Source organism: Rhinoderma darwinii, chromosome 2 (genome assembly GCF_050947455.1).
Source record: "Rhinoderma darwinii isolate aRhiDar2 chromosome 2, aRhiDar2.hap1, whole genome shotgun sequence".
In the NCBI taxonomy this organism is placed as follows: Eukaryota; Metazoa; Chordata; class Amphibia; order Anura; family Rhinodermatidae; genus Rhinoderma; species Rhinoderma darwinii.
This window is the reverse complement of record NC_134688.1, coordinates 78,609,936-78,628,795: the sequence shown is the minus strand read 5'-3', so window position 1 is coordinate 78,628,795 and position 18,860 is coordinate 78,609,936. Positions and strand designations below refer to the sequence as shown.

Below are 18,860 nucleotides of genomic sequence, written 5' to 3'. Positions count from 1 at the left end.
GTTTGCTACATCGTCTTTAGTCTTGGCAATCCTCTGTGCATTAAATACAACCAAATAACATGTTTTCTGTCATTATAGTTGCTACAATACGTCAGGGTAAAATGTATCTTTACCGTGTATGGCAAGAAAGTTTTCGACGTTTCACGCTAAAAGTGTCCATAGGGCTCCATTAGTCCGACTCAAATAGTGTCCTTTTGTTGTGTTGGTCTATCTTTTTTTTCTTTTTGGTATGGAATAGCGTAGTAGACAATGTTGTTCCATACAACAGGATCCCGTAAAAAAAACTACAAGTTGTCTATGGGTGACATATACCACTGAATGGCATGTGTCAGGTATCCCTTAAATGTATGTCATAAGCTTTTACACAGCTTTTCATGACCTGTACATTATACAGACAGCATAACTATCTATGGGTGACAAAAGCCTGCGACAGTAACCTAAAAGTGGCATCCGTCACCCATAGACTGTTATGGTGTCCATTTAACATATGTCAGGTACTTTATGCATAAGATTGGATTTAGTCAGGAAAATGCGGGACAAATGGAGCAGATATTATTCATCTCCTATAGAGATATCCAAAGCTTCATAGATTTTGTAATCAAGTGATGGCAACAATTAATACCAGATACAATACATCAATTATGTGTATTCTGGGTGAACAATTGCTCAACTATAGTATATGGCAAGAAAGTTGACCACCGAGTACTGATACTCAAGAGTCTCAAATATAAGAATTAAATTGGAAACCCGAAAAGCCTGTCTCTCTTTCTCCCGCCGCCCCTCCCCCCCCCCCCCCCCCCCCCTCTCCTGGGGTTTTGGATGGGGGAAGTCAGTAAGGGATGTAATCCTTTTTATAAAGGGAATTTACATCATAAGTATTTCCCTGGGATATTCTACTGACACGTTAAACGTGTTCGTAGAATATATGGGGGGACTATGGGTTCGGTATATATGTCAGGATATTTTCCCGATTTTTATAAGCGCAGAATGTACACCACAAATGTAGTGTGAATAAAGTATATTCTCTACAAGCTCCCAATAGGGAAAGACCCAGCAGTATTTAGGCTTGAGCCGTATACGAATATATTTCTCCTATAGACCCATGCGGCATTGAAGCAGCTTCCAGTATTGCAGCCACATTACACCTCACCTCTTTGTCTATGGATGTGACACAATACTTTGGCTATAACAGGATGTGATGTTTCTGTGTGACATTGTATCCCATGTCACCATCTATCTCCAGCCTTGCTCAGTGCTCCAGAACAGACACTTGTATTGTCCTAAAAAAAAGTTTGAGCACAGAATTTTTTTTGCTACCCCTCTCGGTAGTACAACTATTAACATGATCCTTAAAGAGGCTCTGTCCCCAGATTATAAGTGTCCTATCTCCCACATAATCTGATCGGCGCTGTAATGTAGAGAACAGCAGTGGTTTTTTATTTTGAAAAACGATCATTTTTGAGCAAGTTATGAGCAATTTTTGATTTATACTAATTAGTTTCTTAATGGCCAACTGGGCGTGTTTTTACTTTTTACCAACTGGGTGTTGTACAGAGAAGTGTATGACGCTGACCAATCGGTGACCAATCAGCTTCATACACTTCTCATTGTTCCAGCCCAACTTCTTTCACTGCACAATCACACTGTAACAATGGGCTGGAACAATGAGAAGTGTATGACGCTGATTGGTCACTGATTGGTCAGCGTCATACACTTCTCTGTACAACGCCCAGTTTTCTATTAAGAAACGAATTAGCATAAATCTAAAATTGTTCATAACTTTGTAAAAAATGATTGTTTTTCAAAATAAAAACCACTGCTGTTCTCTACATTACAGCACCGATCAGATTATGTAGGAGATAGGGCACTTATAATCTGGTGACACCCTTTAAGGTGGCCTTGCCCTTAGAGAGGACGTGTCACTTCTCCTGACATGTCTGTTTTAGTAAATACTTGTATTCTCTGTGTAATAGCAATTCTGGAACATATTTTCTTAGAACTCTGCATTGTGCCATTCCTCTGTAATTCCTCTTAGAAATGTATGAATAAATTGACAACATTAAAATGTACTCAGATTGCTACTTGGCATCAAGTACATTTTTTTCCTTTTTAGGGAAGATTAGTTAATGCCTTTTTATTTATTGTTTAAACCTTCCTCTGGCTCAATAGGGGTAAAACAAAGCTCTATAGTTTTTCCCATCCCTTCCCTTCTCCCATTTCTTGGTTGAACTTATCTTTTTTTCAACTGTAACATATGTAGTGTGTTCGTAGACCAGTTATCAGCAAGCTGTGGCATCGGTGCCACAGCCGGCTCGTGGGGCACGGTTTTCTGGAACACTTCCCTCTCCCGGGGTGCAGCACCGTTGTGTCTTTGGTGGCGCTGAACACGGACTGAGCGGCACTTTCTTTATGCGCTTGGTGGCGCTAATCACCAAGAGAGCGCAGTGCTTCATTGTTTGTCGCTGCTGCACACTTTTCAAGCACAAAATGAAGCACTGCCCTCTCTCCTGGTGTTCAGAGTCCCCAAGCGCATAATGAAGCGCTGCTCTCTCCCGGTGATCAGCACCGCAAGGTGGGAGTTCAGCAACCACTCTGTAAAAGAAAGTTACCAAAAGTTGGCAGCTCTTTCTCTCAGTTGTCAATTTATGAAAAAAATTTCTAGGAGGAATAACAGAGGAACGGAACAACTCTGTTCTAGAGTTCTAAGACCATATGTTCCAGAATTGTTTCACGTAGAATACACTTAATTAATAAAAAAGACCTGACCGGGGAGGTGACTCTTTTAAGATTGCTGTTGGCTGAACGCTCGTACAGCTTGCAGCTGTTCCTCCTCTCTTCACCATCATTTTTCAACTTAGTAGAGTGGAATAAGCGACTACCTGACACCTCTGGCAGTGGCTTTTCTTCCGCAGGAACTAAGGTATGTTGACGTCCAGCATGCAAAATGCTTTTTTTTTCCCCCACATCTGACGTCGGCACATTCCCTATGCATATTAGATAGTCAGGCGATCCTGGCAAAAGTTAAAAAAAAGTTTTAGCACCCCTGAGTCCTGACAAGTCACGCTTGTGCAGACATACAAACTTCCTATCACTATTAACAAAGTTATCTGGAATTTGTGAGTGTGCCGCTATCACTGGCATTAGCTGGCAAAAGTAAATAGATTTCGTAAAAGGTACAGAAGGGCACTCCAATAAAGTACCATCCAGCGTGTGATAACGGCACAACTGATAACATGCAGACGAGATGACAAGGGAAATATTACAAGATGGATGTTAAAGAAGAGGCTGGACGCAGCTGCAGGCTTGAGGGAAGCCGACATGACCGTCCTGGTAGGGAAAGGGTTAATGTTAAGAGGTGAGGGAAAGGTGAAGAAGCTGAAGGAGGGACGGGGAGGAGCTAGGGGGGACGGGGGGGCCGTTACTGCGCTTCCCGCTGTTTCTCGGCATTGAGCCGGAAGCAGCGGGAGGAGTAGTACACAAGAAGCAAAGCTCCCCGTTGCCCGGCTTTTTAGTATGGCAGAGGCCCTGATTTTAGAGCGGCTGCGTGCCGCTGCTGTGCACCACGGTCCCGGATGGCTGGAGGAGACCGTGGCTGCATTAACGAGGATCCCGGACGCCGTTTCGCCACGTCGGGCACGGCGTTCGGGGTCTGTTGTAAGGGACAGGCTCCCCTCCCCCGGCCCCCCTACGAGCATGGCTATGGCGGCGGGGGGGGAGTCGGCAACAACCGCTCCTGCGCTGGGCAGGCAGAGAGCGGTAGCAGGGGTGACGGCGATGTAGGCTGTGTCGACCCGTCCCTCTCGGCGGTCCCGACCTCCAGAGCGCCTGAGTCCGGAGGTAGTCCCGCGGACACGGCGTCGCAGAGGGAGCCCGATCCCGGACGCTGCAGGCCAGGCAGCTGGGAGGACCGCCCCTTCCCAGGCCCTGCGTCCTGGCAGGAATCCCAGGCCGCGACGGGGTCCGGCGGTAAGCAGGGAGTCGCAGGCCGGGCTCCCTGTCACCCCTCCCCCATCAGATGGAAGATGTCAAGAGCAAGGTACGGCCGCCCCGCATGGTGATGTTCCGGCCAGGGGGCAGGCTTCGTCAGGATCGTCTAGACGGACGACTAGATCTGCAGCGACGTCGAGGCAACAGGTCCGGTCGGAAGTCTGGGTCCCGGCGGTCGGGCGGCAGGTTGCCGGCCCATCGGTCAGCGCGTCCTCATCCCCTTTCCGAAGAGGTCGTTGGGAGGGACAGTCGTCGGCGAGAGAAGAACTGGAGGAAGGTGAACTGGACGTCGATCGTCGAGGTCAGGATGGTCCGGCTGACGGGAACACAGCGCCTGTGCAGCCCGGTGAGTGTATAACTCCTTTATTGTCTTATCCAGCGATTTTTATGTCGGGTGTCGGCGGGGGGGCTGCTAGCATAGCATCGGGGGCCGGTAGTGGCGCGGGCGGACGCGACGGAGCGGGTTTGGCAGATTTAGTGGGTTGCTTACGGGAGCTGGTGGGGCGCCTGGATAGGGCCGCGGCGCCGGTAGTAACGGAAGTGTCCCCTGCGGTAGTTTGGGAAGGCCCCAGGGAAGTGGGATCGTTGCAGGCGCGTCCTGTGGTGGCGGTTAGAGAGGCGGTCGCGGTGTCGGTGCAGACTGAGGCACAGAAGGACGGCGATCGAGTGCGCATGGACGATCGTGCTCGGGGGGAGGTGTATGTTTGTTTTGAGGGTCCGTTGGGGGCGCATTTAAAGCAGGAGGTGCGTGATCGGATCTGGAAAGATGAATATGTTGAAATTTTTTCTCTCTTGCCGCTGGCTAAATTCAATTTGGATAAGGGCAAGCGGGATGAGAGTAAAAAGGACGAGGAGGAACGGCGGCGGTATAGGCTTATCCCGCAGACGTTCGTTAATTGGTCGCAGGCGTTCGCCATATTGGCTAGTGTGATAGGGGAAAAGGCGCCGGAAAATTGTTCGGCGTTATTTTGTTATTTTGATGCTATTGGGGAGGCTCATAGGGCGTATGGGGGTCAGGCGTGGCTGCGATATGATGAGCAATTCCGTCAGCGGAAGGCGGTTCGGCCGGCGATTCGGTGGGACCAGAAGGATATTGCTCTCTGGTTACGGGTTACGGTTCCGGTTAGGCAGCCCTTTCCCGGGAGCGGTGGCCAGGGAGGCCAGACTAGTCAGAGTGGACCAAGCGGCGGGGGAAAGGCGGGGTTTTGTTGGCAATTCAATGAAGGCCAGTGTAAGTTCGGGGCCACGTGCAAGTTCAAGCACGTGTGCTCCGAGTGTAATGGTGCATCACACGGGGCGGCAAAATGTCTGCGTAAAAAGAGGTCCGGGAACCAGCACGGGGCTGGTCAAGGGGGTGTCGCCGGTGAGGGTGGAAAGGATGGCCCCTTATCTAAATGAGTATCCGGATAGGGCGGCGGCTAAGTTGCTCTATGAAGGGTTTAGTGTTGGTTTTGTTATTCCTCCGCCTCCTTATGAGGTTCCGGTTACGCGGAGAAATTTAAAATCGGCTTACGTGCATGCGGAAGTCGTGTCGGAAAAGTTGTTAAAAGAAGTTTCGTTGGGGCGCATGTCGGGGCCATTTGTGGAGTCGCCGGTGAAAGATTTAGTTGTGTCCCCTTTGGGTATTGTCCCTAAACGCGAGCCCGGAAAGTTTCGTTTGATTCAACATTTATCGTATCCCAAAGGTTCGTCGGTAAACGACGGGATTGATCACGAGTTGTGTTCCGTAGTTTATACCTCATTCGATAAGGCGGTGGGGTTAGTGCGGGCTGGGGGTCCGGGGGCGCTGCTAGCAAAAACCGACATCGAGGCGGCGTTCAGGTTGTTGCCGGTGCATCCAGAAAGCCAACGGCTGTTGGGCTGTTTTTGGAATGGGGCCTTTTACGTGGATCGGTGCCTTCCGATGGGGTGTTCTCTTTCTTGTGCATACTTCGAGGCGTTTAGTAGCTTCGTGGAGTGGGTAACGAGGGGAGTATCCGGGGTCGATTCGTTGATCCATTACTTAGATGATTTTTTGTGCGTTGGCCCGGGGGGTTCGCCGGTTTGCGGTAACTTGCTTCATGCCCTGCAGAAGGTGGCGAGGGATTTTGGGATCCCTTTGGCGCCGGAAAAAACGGAGGGCCCGGTAGCGACGATTTGTTTCTTGGGAATCGAAATTGACTCGGTGGCAATGGAGTGTCGGCTCCCGGCGGATAAGCTGGGTGCTTTGAGGCTGGAGGTGCGACGGGCTTGTAGAAGGAAGAAAATGTCGTTGAGGGAGCTTCAGTCGCTGCTGGGGAAGTTGAATTTCGCCTGCCGGATTATGCCGATGGGGAGGGTGTTTGGTAGAAGGTTGGCGGCGGCAACGGCGGGAGTGCGGGCGCCGCATCATTTTGTGAGGCTCAAGGAGGAGCACCGAGCTGATCTTCAGGTTTGGGATGACTTCTTGGGCCAGTACAATGGTCGCTCGCTATGGATGGCCCCAGCGCAGGATACGAGTGATCTGAATATTTTCACGGATGCGGCTGGGGCGGGTGGCTTTGGAGCTTACGGGGGAGGTCCGTGGTGCGCAGGTCAATGGCCGGCTAGCTGGGTGTCCAGTGGATTGACGCGGAATCTGGCCCTGCTCGAGCTGTTTCCCATCGTGGTGGCGGCTACCATTTGGGGGGACAGGCTCAGGGATAAGAAGGTCCGTTTTTACTGCGACAACATGGGTGTGGTGCTTGCCATTAATAACATCACGGCGTCCTCTCCTCCGGTAGTTCAATTGTTGCGACATTTAGTGTTGGTGTGTTTGTCGCTGAACGCGTGGGTGGTGGCGGTGCATGTCCCGGGTGTACGGAATTGTGTTGCTGATGCTCTTTCTCGCTCGCAGTGGGACCGGTTTCGGCAATTGGCTCCGGGAGCGGAACGTATTGGTTTGGCGTGTCCGGATCATCTATGGGATCTGGTATCGGTCCCGTAGAGCAGCTGTTACAAAGGTCTTTGGCGGGCACGACGTGGAGGGCTTATGCTGCTTGTTGGAGGCAGTGGGAGGAGTGGGTAAGAGAGTTGGGTGATGTCAATACGGATAGAGACAGGTTGGTGGCACTTTTGTATTGGTTAGGGGATGCCTGGGAGGCGGGGTTTTCAGTAGCGAAGGTGAACCGGTTTATATCCGCGGTGGCGTTTGGGCTTAAGTTGCGGGGCTTGCAGGATGTATCGAAGGAATTTCTGGTATCGCAGGCTTTGAAGGGGTTGCGCAGAGGTAGGGTGGAGGCGGATAGTAGAAGGCCGGTGTCGTTTGCTTTGCTGGGCTTGTTGGGTGGTTCATTGGCATCGGTATGTCGTTCTTCAGATGAAATGGATTTGTTTCGGTTGGCTTTCTCGTTGGCGTTCTTCGGAGCATTTAGAATAGGTGAGTTGGTGTCGCCAAGTACTAAACAGGCAGGGGGGCTGAGATCGGGGGAGGTGAGCCTTTTTGCAGATCGGTTGGAGGTATGGTTGCGTAGATCAAAAACTGACCAATTAGGGAAGGGAAAACTGATAGTTTTGTCGCTCTCCCGGGGTCGGTCATGTGCCCAGTAGAGTGCATGCGTGGTTTTACAAAAAACAGGGGGTCTCCAGATTTGCCTTTGTTATGTCATGTGGACGGGTCGTTCTTGTCCAGATTTCAGTTTGGAGCTGTTTTTAAAAAATGTTTTTGACGGCGGTTGGGGTTGCGGCAGGCTCATATTCATCTCATTCCTTCCGGATTGGCGCAGCAACGGAAGCAGGGCGCTGGGGGTTGGATGATGAGGGGGTGAGGCGTATTGGTCGTTGGGAGTCTAAAAGGTTTAAGTCCTATGTCCGCCCCCATATGTTGTAATTTTGTTATTTATGCTTGCAAATGTATATGGTGGTGCCTAACTGTGTTTTCCGTTTCAGATTCGCCTCCTTGTCTGGTGTGGTTGATGGGTCATTCGTACGTGCACTGGGGGGCTTTGAGGGCGGACGTCCGCCCGGATGGTCGCCAGTTGCGCATTCCGCGACAGGATGCGGTTGTGCATTGGCTGGGGTTTAGAGGTATGTCGTGGAACAGGGTGTTGGCGGAATTCCAGACATATGTGCGGCTTGATAGGGTTCCGGAGGTTTTAGTGTTGCACGTGGGTGGGAATGACTTAGGAGTCCGCCCTTTTCGTGAGTTGGTGCGGGATATCAAACATGATTTGTTGTGTTTGTGGGTATCTTATCCCAAGTTGGTGGTAGTGTGGTCGGACATAGTCCCAAGGAAGCATTGGCGGTTAGCTAGATCGGTGGAGAGAGTCAATAAGGCTCGGATAAAAGTTAACCGGGCGGTGTCCCGTTTTGTGGCAAAGAACGGGGGCATTTGCGTGAGGCATAGGGATTTGGAGTCAGGATTGGGAAATTTCTGGAGGAGTGACGGGGTTCATCTGACCGAGGTTGGCATTGATATTTGGAGCTTGGCTATAGCAGAAGGCATAGAAAGGGCGGTGGTGGTGTGGAGGAACTCACAGGCTTAAGGTGGTCAAGGCCTGTTTCGCGGTGGCGGGGGGAGTCCTTGAGGCCAGTCAGTACAAAATGGTGGGGGGGTCGCATCGGGGGTATGCGTCCCCCAAAAAAGGTACATGGTTGAAGACTTCATCGGGTGTTATCCCTTTGAAGTGGTCTTCTGGTAGAAGGTATGTCACTTGAAGGCTTCATCGGGTGTTATCCCTTTGAAGTGGACTTCTAGTGGTCGGTATATCACTTGAGGGCTTCAACGGGTGTTATCCCCTTGAAGTGGACTTCTAGTGGGTGGAGCCATCTGCAGAGGTGAACGGTGCTTCCGAGCTGGTTTACGGCTGGAGGTAATTAGTGGTTTGCAGATGGCTAATTCGGTGTGTTCTTGAAAGGAACATCTGAAGGGGCTTCAAGGACTTCCTCTGCTCGGGTTAATGTTAACGTTTAATGGTTATTTATGATTCTGACCCATGTTGGGTCATGTGAATTATTAGGAGGAATTCTCTGGTGGATTCCTAACTAGTTATCCGAATGTTTCGGATTTAAATTGTTTTTATAAAACTGTGAAATTAATAAACGGCTGCTGTGGCCATTTCACATCCAACCTCGGTGTCATGTGTCGTTACTAAATGGGGGTGGGGGATAGTATGGTTTAAGGTTAACACACGACTCTACCTAGGCAGGTCATGGAAAATATGTTCTGTTTTCTGGTAAATACTTCTGAGAAGTTTGAGAAAATTTAACCTGTTTACGGTATATACTTGTTATCTGTTCTGTAGCAAACACACATTACAATAAACGCAATAATCATATAATGAACATTACCGGCTCTACATAAGGGGACTGTTAGTACAGAGAATACAATGGATAGTATAGTTTTACAAAATGGCGAGATGTTCAAGATGGAGCATTAAAGAGGAACTCCAGCAACAAAACAATGGGGCACATTTATCAAACTGAATGCGCCACAAAAGGGGCATAACGTGCCATTTATTTATTTCTTTAATTCCCATTCTGCAACATGTACTAGAGGATTTGAAAACCGATGTATGAAAGGCACACGGCACACAATTCACAATGTTTGTGCCCAATTTATTATGGAACAGAATAATTTATTTCATGTCATACTGGCATAGAAACACAGAATTTGACATCCGCAAATAACTTACAGGTCCATCCAGTAACATACGTGAATATTTACGGAAACAACAGCTTAGCGAGCTGCCAGCGGCCGCCTCACTAGATTGGATCGGGAGAACCCTGTTCGGGAGAGATGTGCGGGTCCTAAACCTGGAAGCCACATCTAACAGACCTTTATGGATAAGCCATAATTGTCTGTCCTGACAGAGGTGGTTTCCAGAATTTAATAATTTGAAGCAAAATAACAGAAGCTCCCACCCCTATAAAGATATTTTATGACATTAATCAGAATATCATATGGGACCAAAAAACCAAAACAATGTTCAAAGTTGGAGTTAAACTTTAACTACTGTGGGACAGAGTTATCAATGTATCTTTTAAAAGGGCGTCTCAACAAGACCACTTTACATATGCTACTGCTCGGGGTCCCCTTTGTTTGCCAGATCGGAGATCACTAACAGAATGTCTCTGGTGGACCCAACCCAGTAATGTACATGGTTGGTCATTCATTACAATGGCAGTCATGTAATACCTAAAATCCCCCATGTTATTACGCTACTGTGGTCACACCATCTCCACGCAAAGCAATTAATCTTCACAATATCCTTGGACTTCATGGCCCGCATTTACGTATGTTACACCAGACTAAGTAAAGGAGTGAGTTGGAGTGAAGTTGAACGCTCGAAGTCAGAACATCAAATCTATACTGTTATGTGCAGGTATAGATTTGCGCCACAATTTGCACCGTTTTATACTTAGTTTGTCTATAAAAAAATACGTCTCCTTGGAAACCACGCCAACTCTTATCGTCCATTTTTAATTCTGAGTTTTTGGGTGCAGTATACGGCATAAATTGCATAGTGAATGTGGTCCAGTGTTTGTTTTTTTTTGAGCCATTACAGAATCCAGGACGTGGCGAGGGCAGGTATTATTTTACACGTTGTATGTTCAGTCTTCTTGATCGGACCGATGAAAGTACCTGCTGCCTATCTCATCTGATGTCACAATATCATTGCAGCCTGAGCTTAATTGAGTGGGAATAATAGTAACTCGGACTAATCGCCACCTTTTATATTCCGTCACCTCGGCTGTGATTTTAGATACATTGATTGAGTGCACTTATTTATATCAAACGCAGCACATGGAATATTATCTTTCTGTAAATTATTTACCTTGACAAGAGAATACACGCATACAAAAAATCTATCCCCAGTATAGGCTCCCTTTAGATGAGGGTATCCTATCTTAGATGACCAACCGTCTCTAAAGGGGACAGGAAATTCCTTGTGATGCACTCCTCCCCACGGACCGTAAATTTGACATGTGAATTCTCTTTGCGTAGTTACAGTATGTGTCCGTTAGCACATGTGGCATCTTATTTTATTGGTCCCTGATTGTGGGGTCATTTAATGGGCACCATTCTATGCATTAGATACTGCAGAATCCGTAATATTGATTATATTCTTTGTGGTGATACAACAACTTCTTCCAGTTTTCTGAATGCAGTCCGTAATGTAAAATTATGTTTTCATGATGGTTGCAATGACGCGCTCACTTGGCTTTTAACATCTCCTATAAACTATAATGAAGAGTGATCTCTGATGTGCGTCTGTGCATATTCCATTGCAAACAGAGGATATTGGACATTAAATGCAATATGCGGCCATTTGCTGGAATCGAGGACTGCATATGAGGCTGCTGTGATGTGGTTGGTCGACTACCACTGCTCTTGTCTATACCTGTGTGTCATCCTGAAGTGGACCGCTATGTGTCAAGAGTTATCCACTCATTAGTTTGGAGGATGGGAGTGTGGAGTTTTTCATGTCCAGAATCCAGCAATGTATGGCTCTTGGCTATAAGGCCTCATGCACATTTGTATGGAGCCATAAAATGGTACCCTTCTCTTCTCTGTACCTCCGTATGCCTCAGATTTCAAATCCTGGCATGCTCCATTGGATGCCAAATGTACAACGCGTTTCTTCCCTAGAAGCATTGTTGATAGGGGAGAATTTCTGCGTACATATGGCACCCAACAGATCACGGTATAGCAGCACATAGAGTCCCATATGGCTCCATAGTGGGGAGCCGTAGGAACCCCATGTGCTGGCGTACAGAATCTGTGTCTTGTGCTCGAATCCTAATGCTGATTTTGTCTGACTAAGCGAATTATGTGGAAATAATCTAGATATTATGAGTTATTCGCGTCTTCCTCCCCGCCTTCCAATAGCCATAACCTCTTTGTTTTTCCGTCGACATAGCCATATGAGGGCTTGTTTTTTGCGTAACAAGTTGTAGTTTATACGGTACAATAAATGGTGCCATGATAATGTACTGGGAAGCTGAAAAAAAAATTATTTGTGGGGTGAAATGCGAAAAAACCACGATCACACTATTTTTTTTGGGGGGGGGTTTGTTTTTACGGCGTCTATCAGGCGGTAAAAACTATGTGCACCTTTTTCTACAGGTTGATATGATTAAGGTTATATCAAATTTATATATTTTGTTTTATGTTTTACCACTTTAAAAAAATAAAATAAAAATGTGCTGAAAAAAAAAAGGGTTCTAAGAGCCATAATTATTTATTTTTAATTCCGTCAATTTAGCGATCTCGGGGCTTAATTTTTGCAGGGTGAGGATTTGTTTATCATTGGATCACTTGAATAATATACTGCAATACTAATGTATTGCAGTATATCGTGATACTGACCGTCTCCTTTGCAGCTCTCAAAGGCTGCCATAGCAACCATTGTCACCGGCCGGTTGTGCTGCGGCGGGGGCGCGATGGCGTGCTTGAGGGGGTGACTCCCTGATTCAAACACTTTAAATGCCACTGTCACGATTGACCGTGGCATGTAAGTTGTTAAACGGGCGGAATCAAAGTGATTTTTGATTCCACCCATTGCAGTGAAGTGTCGGCTGTGTAACACAGCCGTCACTCGCTGAATTTGGAGCTCACTCAGACTGTGATCGCGCTCCATGCTTCCCCTTGGCGACATTTCAGTAATAGTGCGGCGTATGTCGCCAAGGGGTTAAAGGGAAGGTCCAGCTTCGCAACCGTTTTTGTTCTAATGCGTCTAGAATGAAGCCTTCGTTACAAACTCTGTATAATGGGTATGTGGACCCACCAGGCTTCTCCGCTGTAGCGGAGTAGCAGCTGGCCAAACAGTCAATGAAAGTCTTTAGGACAAGAGTGCCTGGGTAGAAGATGGGCAGACATTTGGCGTGGCAAACACTTGGCACAGATAACAAACTCTACTCCGACACTATGCTTCCTATTGGAGTGAGCATCAGACTGGGCAGTACATGCCGGCGTTCCCGGGGAGGAGGGGGAACACCAGCACAGAAGTATTAGATGTTGGCGGCCGCCAAGGGAAGCCGTCAGCGTTGCTCTGTGAAGTCTGCCATGCTTCTGTCCCCTATTTCTTGCTCACCCCCCCCCCCCCAAATGTGCCTTAGTAAAAAGTAGGGAAGAGAGTATAACTGCGGGATCAGACTACACAGGGTTTTGTAGTCTATTACCATCGGTCTGCAAAGGCGCTGTAGACACAAAATGATCGAAGATTTTCAATTAAAACTTTGCTTCGTTTTACTTTTTAGATGCTTTTGAAGCAACAAATTATTTTTTTGTAAGGATGGACCTTGCTTATAACATCCTCTTAAAACCGTCACTTACAATTAGCAAAAGAACAAATCGTACGTAATAATTTTTGTTTGTCTTTAAACTTGGCACCATGAGAATAACTGGTTTGGATCCGTTCAGCAGATTTTCTTCATCCTGCAGTCAGCCTGGAAGAAAAATTGTTCCCTGAGCAGTAACAATCTTTATGTTCATTCATGGTCTATTGCCTAGAGTTAACATATTCATGTCTTCACAGGGGATCTGCCATTGCGAAGATTGTCGGGGAGAATGCGGCTAGCCTCCCTCAGTTTGATAATGTGGTGAACATGTGGGTATTTGAGGAACTAATATCAGGGAAGAAGCTGACTGAGATCATAAACACTGAACATGAGAATGTGAAATATCTCCCAGGGCACAAACTTCCAGCCAACGTGGTAAGTGCGCATTTCATTGTTTTTTGTGTTTTTTTATCTTTATCCCAGAATTACTCCTCTGACTCGAGCATTTTCTTTTTAATAACTGAAAGTAGACTGAAGCTTTTGTGTTTTTAATTCCTTTGAATTTAATGTGTTCTTTGCAAAAATACTTATTTTCCCCCAACGCTGGTAATAATGTTTGTTCTTTTGTACTTAGTTAAGTATTTTGCTCAGCGTGACTTTACCTGATGGCTGTTTACACGATACGATGGCGGATTAGCAAAATTGTTCCTGTCATTCAGACTATTCTGTTTGTAACTGATGAGCGGAACGATAAACTGCTCTATGTTCATGGGACGTTGTTCGCGTTTTTATATATAAACTGTCTACTCTGTCAGTGATGAATAAGGTTTTTACCTTTTATATAGTTGATCTTTCGGCTCATTTATATAAAACACTTCTTGTTAGGACGGGCATTTGTGATCGTGCAAATCCAAATGTGAAGCGCTTTTGTGTCGGAGATAAAAATGAACTAATACTTGATGTAAGCGTGTGTCTTATAATTAACAAAAAAGAATAAAAGACAACCGCCCAGCGATCAGATAATCCACATGGGACCAACGCTAACATTTCCCATACATATTGATCCACTTTAGGCTCTGTCCACATCTGCGCGGTGGTTTCCAATTATAATGGCAACCACGACGCAGTGCCCCATCCTATGTCCGAGGGATCCTTTGCATCCTTCTCCGTACAAACAGCCTTGAGTGATAATGGAGTCTATTGGTTTCCATCGTGGTGTCCGTAATTTTGATGGAAAGAACAGTCCAGCGTTTTTTTTTTGTTTGTTTTTTGTCAAATCTGACTATTTGCGATGGAGAAACCTGCAATACTAAGAACAGAGCATAAATCTAAAATAACGTTTTTCAGTGTACTGTCCTAGGACTTTTCAGACTTCCACTTTGGTCTACTGTAGTTCAACACCAAACATTAAAGAGACTCTGTCACCAGATTATAAGTGCCCTATCTCCTACATAATGTGATCGGCGCTGTAATGTAGATAAGTGTTTTTTGTTTTGAAAAATGATTGTTTTTGAGCAAGTTATGAACAATTTTAGATTTATGCTAATTAGTTTCTTAATAGACAACTGGGCGTGTTTTTACTTTTGACCAACTGGGCGTTGTACAGAGGAGTGTATGACGCTGACCAATCAGTGACCAATCAGCGTCATACACTTCTCATTGTTAGTGTGATTGTGCAGTGAAAGAAGCTGGGCTGGAACAATGAGAAGTGTATGATTCTGATTGGTCAGCGTCATAGACTTCTCTCCACAACGCCCTCTTGGTCAAAAGTAAAAACACGCCCAGTTGTCTATTAAGAAACTAATTAGCATAAATCTAAAATTGTTCATAACTTGCTCAAAAATGATCGTTTTTCAAAATAAAAACCATTGTTATCTACATTACAGCGCCGATCAGACTGTAGGAGATCGGGCACTTATAATCTGGTGACAGAGACACATTAAATTATTTTGAATGGTTTTTCTTGTCTTGTAGCATTTTTACTATTCAGTTTTTATAGGAGTTAAATGCATGTAAACTGTACGATAATATGATTGTATTCAGTTTAAGCAATCCTCTGAGCTAAATCAGGAAAAAAAAAAAATCTGATAGTTTGCTACAATGTATGAGTCTGCAGTCCAACCAGTTTAGCTCACAGAGGATTGTATATACTGGTTCACCTTCTGAATGTAAACAAGTTTATTTACTGACCGCAAACAAAGATCTTGAATATGATGAGGAATTTAAACTCAAAGGGGGAATTTATGGCGTTTCATGCGCCAGTCTTAGGGCCTGTTCACATCAACGGAAAGGCAAACCATAGCTTCCGTTTGCATTTCCATTGATTTCAATGGTAATGTTTCCGTTTGTAAATGGCTTACGTTTGTCTCCATAAGGTTTCTGCTTTTTTGTTTTTTTTTGTTATGGCAACCATAGCGCAGTTGACTGCGGCCATTTGCAACGGAAGCATTACCATTGAAATCAATGGAAATGCAAACGGAAGCTCTATGGTTTCTGTTTGCCTTTCTGTTGATGGGTTCCTCCGACAAAGGTCTGACTGAACCTAACGCTGATGTGAACACAGCCTCAGGCTACATTCACATCTGCGTCAGGGCTCCATTCCGTCTGAGCTTTCCGTCGGAACGGAGCCCTGACTGACAAACAGAAACCAGAGGTTTCCATCACCATTGATTTCAATGGTGACAGTGCCGGTACCAATGGTTTCTGTTTGTCTCGGTTGTGCAGGGGTTCCGTCGAGTTCCGTGAATTCCTAGCCTCAGAATAGGCCATCAATAGCTGATGGGTCGCCGTCCGACTTTAGGGACTCCTGGCAATCAGCCTATATGAGCACTGCTTCCCCTTCATTTCTTCTTGCTTACTGTGAATCGTTGACATGCATTTAGCGGCGATTCACAGGTAATATAGCCTTTTCTCTCAGTGAAGTGAGCAAGGAGAAATGACAAGGAAGCTGTGCTCGTACAAGCACTGCGGCCCCTTCAAAACAGCTGATCGGCAGAGGTCCCAAGAGTCTGACCCCGACCCATCAGCTACTGATGGGCTATCCTGAGGATAGGCCATACATTTTTAGTGGCTGGAGAACCCTTTAACAAAACAAGCTGGTGGTATATACATAGTTATACGGTTGAAAAAAGACACATGTCCGTCAAGTTCAACCAAGGGAAGGTAAAAATTTCTACACATAGGAGCTAATATTTTTTTGTTCTAGTAAATTATCTAAGCCTTTTTTTTTTAAAGCCATCTCCTGTCCCTGCTGTGACAAGCTCCTGTGGTAGATTATTCCATAGATTCACAGTTCTCACAGGCTGGATTCATACAAGGTCATTACGTCCGTAATTGACGGACGTATTTCGGCCGCAAGTCCCAGACCGAACACCGTGCAGGGAGCCGGGCTCCTAGCATCATAGTTATGTACGACAATAGGAGTCCCTGCCTCGCTGCCGGACAACTGTCCCGTACTGAAAACATGATTACAGTACGGGACAGTTGTCCGGCAGGGACTCCTAGCGTCGTACATAACTATGATGCTAGGAGCCCGGCTCCCTGCACCGTGTTCGGTCCGGGACTTGCGGCCGAAATACGTCCGTCAATTACGGACGTAGTGACCTCGTGTGAATCCAGCCTAAAGAAGGCTTGTCGCCTCTGCAGGTTGAAACTTTATTCCTCCAGACGGAGGGAGTGCCCGCTTGTTTTTTTGAGGGGGTTTTACATGGAACAGGATGTGCCATTCATATATTTATATAAGTTAATCATGTCCCCCCCCCCCCCCCCCTTAGTCTTTTTTTTCAAGGCTAAATAGGTTTAATTCTTTTAATCTTTCCTTCTAACGAAGATTCTCCATGCCCCTTATTAGCTTCGTTGCTCTTCTTTGTATTTTTTTCCAACTCCAGGGCATCCTTTCTATGAACTGGAGCCCAGAACTGAACTGCATATTCTAGATGAGGCCTCACTAATGCTTTGTAAAGTGGCAAAATTACATCCTAGTCCCGCGAGTCCATGCCTCTTTTAATACACGACAATATCTTGCTGGCCTTTGAAGCAGCTGATTGACATTGCATGCTGTTGTTTAGTTTATGATTTACAAGTACACCCAGATCCTTCTCAACAAGTGACTCCCCCAGTATAGCTCCCCCTAGGACATATGATGTATGCAGATTGTTGGTACCCAGATGCATAACTTTACATTTATCTTCATTTGCCAACTGGATGCCCAAACACTTAGTGTGTCAAAATCCGCTTGTAATTTATGAACATCTTCCATAAACTGAACTATATTACATAGCTTGGTGTCCTCTGTAAAAATGGAAATAGAGCTATTAATCCCATCCTCTATTATTAATAAATAAGTTGAATAATAGTGGTCCCAGCACAGAACCCTGGCGTACACCACTTCTAACCGGGGACCATTCAGAGTAGGAATCATTGACCACAACTCTCTGGATACGGTCCATGAGCTAATTCTCAATCCAATTACAAACTATACTTTCTAAACCTATATTCCTTAATTTACCCATTAGGTGTCTGAGGGACAGTGTCAAATGCCTTTGCAAAGTTCAAAAACACTATATCCACAGCGGCCCCTCTGTCTAGGCTTCTGCTCACCTCTTCATAAAAACAAATGAGGTTGGTTTGACAGCTTCTGACCTTAGTAAAACCGTGCTGGCTGTCACTTATAATACTATTTTTTTTTTGTAACATAATCCTATACATAACGAACGAGGATATGACCCTTGGTAGCTGGCGGGCACAATATACATAAACATAGAAAAAGCTGTCTGCAACAGCCAACCCTATTTCCCAGCCACCACTAATAAATGAATGAAAAGAAGTTACAATTTTATTAGCTACTTATAGCTGGACAAACCACAATTAGGATTTAAAATTATCACCAGCCGAGATCGGACAAACACATGTATGACCTGATTGACCAGGCATATCTGCATGTAACATAGGATAATGTCTTCCCTATTCAGTTAAATTGTTAGTAACTAGTAGCAGCAATAGGTCCGATCAGCAGCAGTGTCTAAAATTTGAACAGCCCCCCCGACATGTTTCGCCACTAGGTAGCGTCCTCAGGGGTACACGGGGCTAATGGCGGCGCGGAATAAAGGAGATCCTGATATAGACACGTAAGATGATGTGTCAGAAGGTGTGTCGGGCCATTTGGCCAATAACAATGAGGGAGACATAGAGGCCTCTCAGCTGTGTTCAGCCAGCGAATGAATGACATGATAAGGTGCCTCAATCAGAAAGGGGAGGCGACGCATGCGCATAAAGATGAAAGAACGACTTAGTGCACTTGTCCAAATTAAAGCTGCGAATCGACTCGCGCCTGCGCAGATGCACAGAGCCGCAACTTAGTACCGAAACGGCTCGCTCTGGTCAGTGATGCGTTAGCATCATATATAAAGACTCAGTTCACCCATCCAGATTCAAGCCGCAAGTCGAATCGCGCCTGCGCACCTGCACAGAACAGCAACCTGGTACCAGAACGGGTCGCTCCAGCCAACGATGCATCAGCATCACATACACACTGAAACCCCTTGCCGTCTCCATAGAGAAGTGACATCCCAGCAAACATTCAAACACCTACAGTGCCGGCATACAGCGGGACAGGATTGGAATGCATGTCCCCGACAGTCGGTCGCCACATTGCA

General features: G+C 46.1%; 1 protein-coding gene across 2 annotated transcripts in view; it reads left to right on the top strand.

Annotated features, from left to right (window-relative positions):
- The window catches only part of SMARCD1 (SWI/SNF related BAF chromatin remodeling complex subunit D1), a 94,333-nt gene that overhangs the window by 39,159 nt on the left and 36,314 nt on the right, over positions 1–18,860 (top strand). For both annotated transcript variants that reach the window (XM_075851804.1, XM_075851805.1), the window contains one exon: positions 13,464–13,641. In XM_075851804.1, coding sequence (XP_075707919.1) covers positions 13,464–13,641 — 178 coding nt within the window. The remainder of the gene's footprint in view (positions 1–13,463; positions 13,642–18,860) is intronic.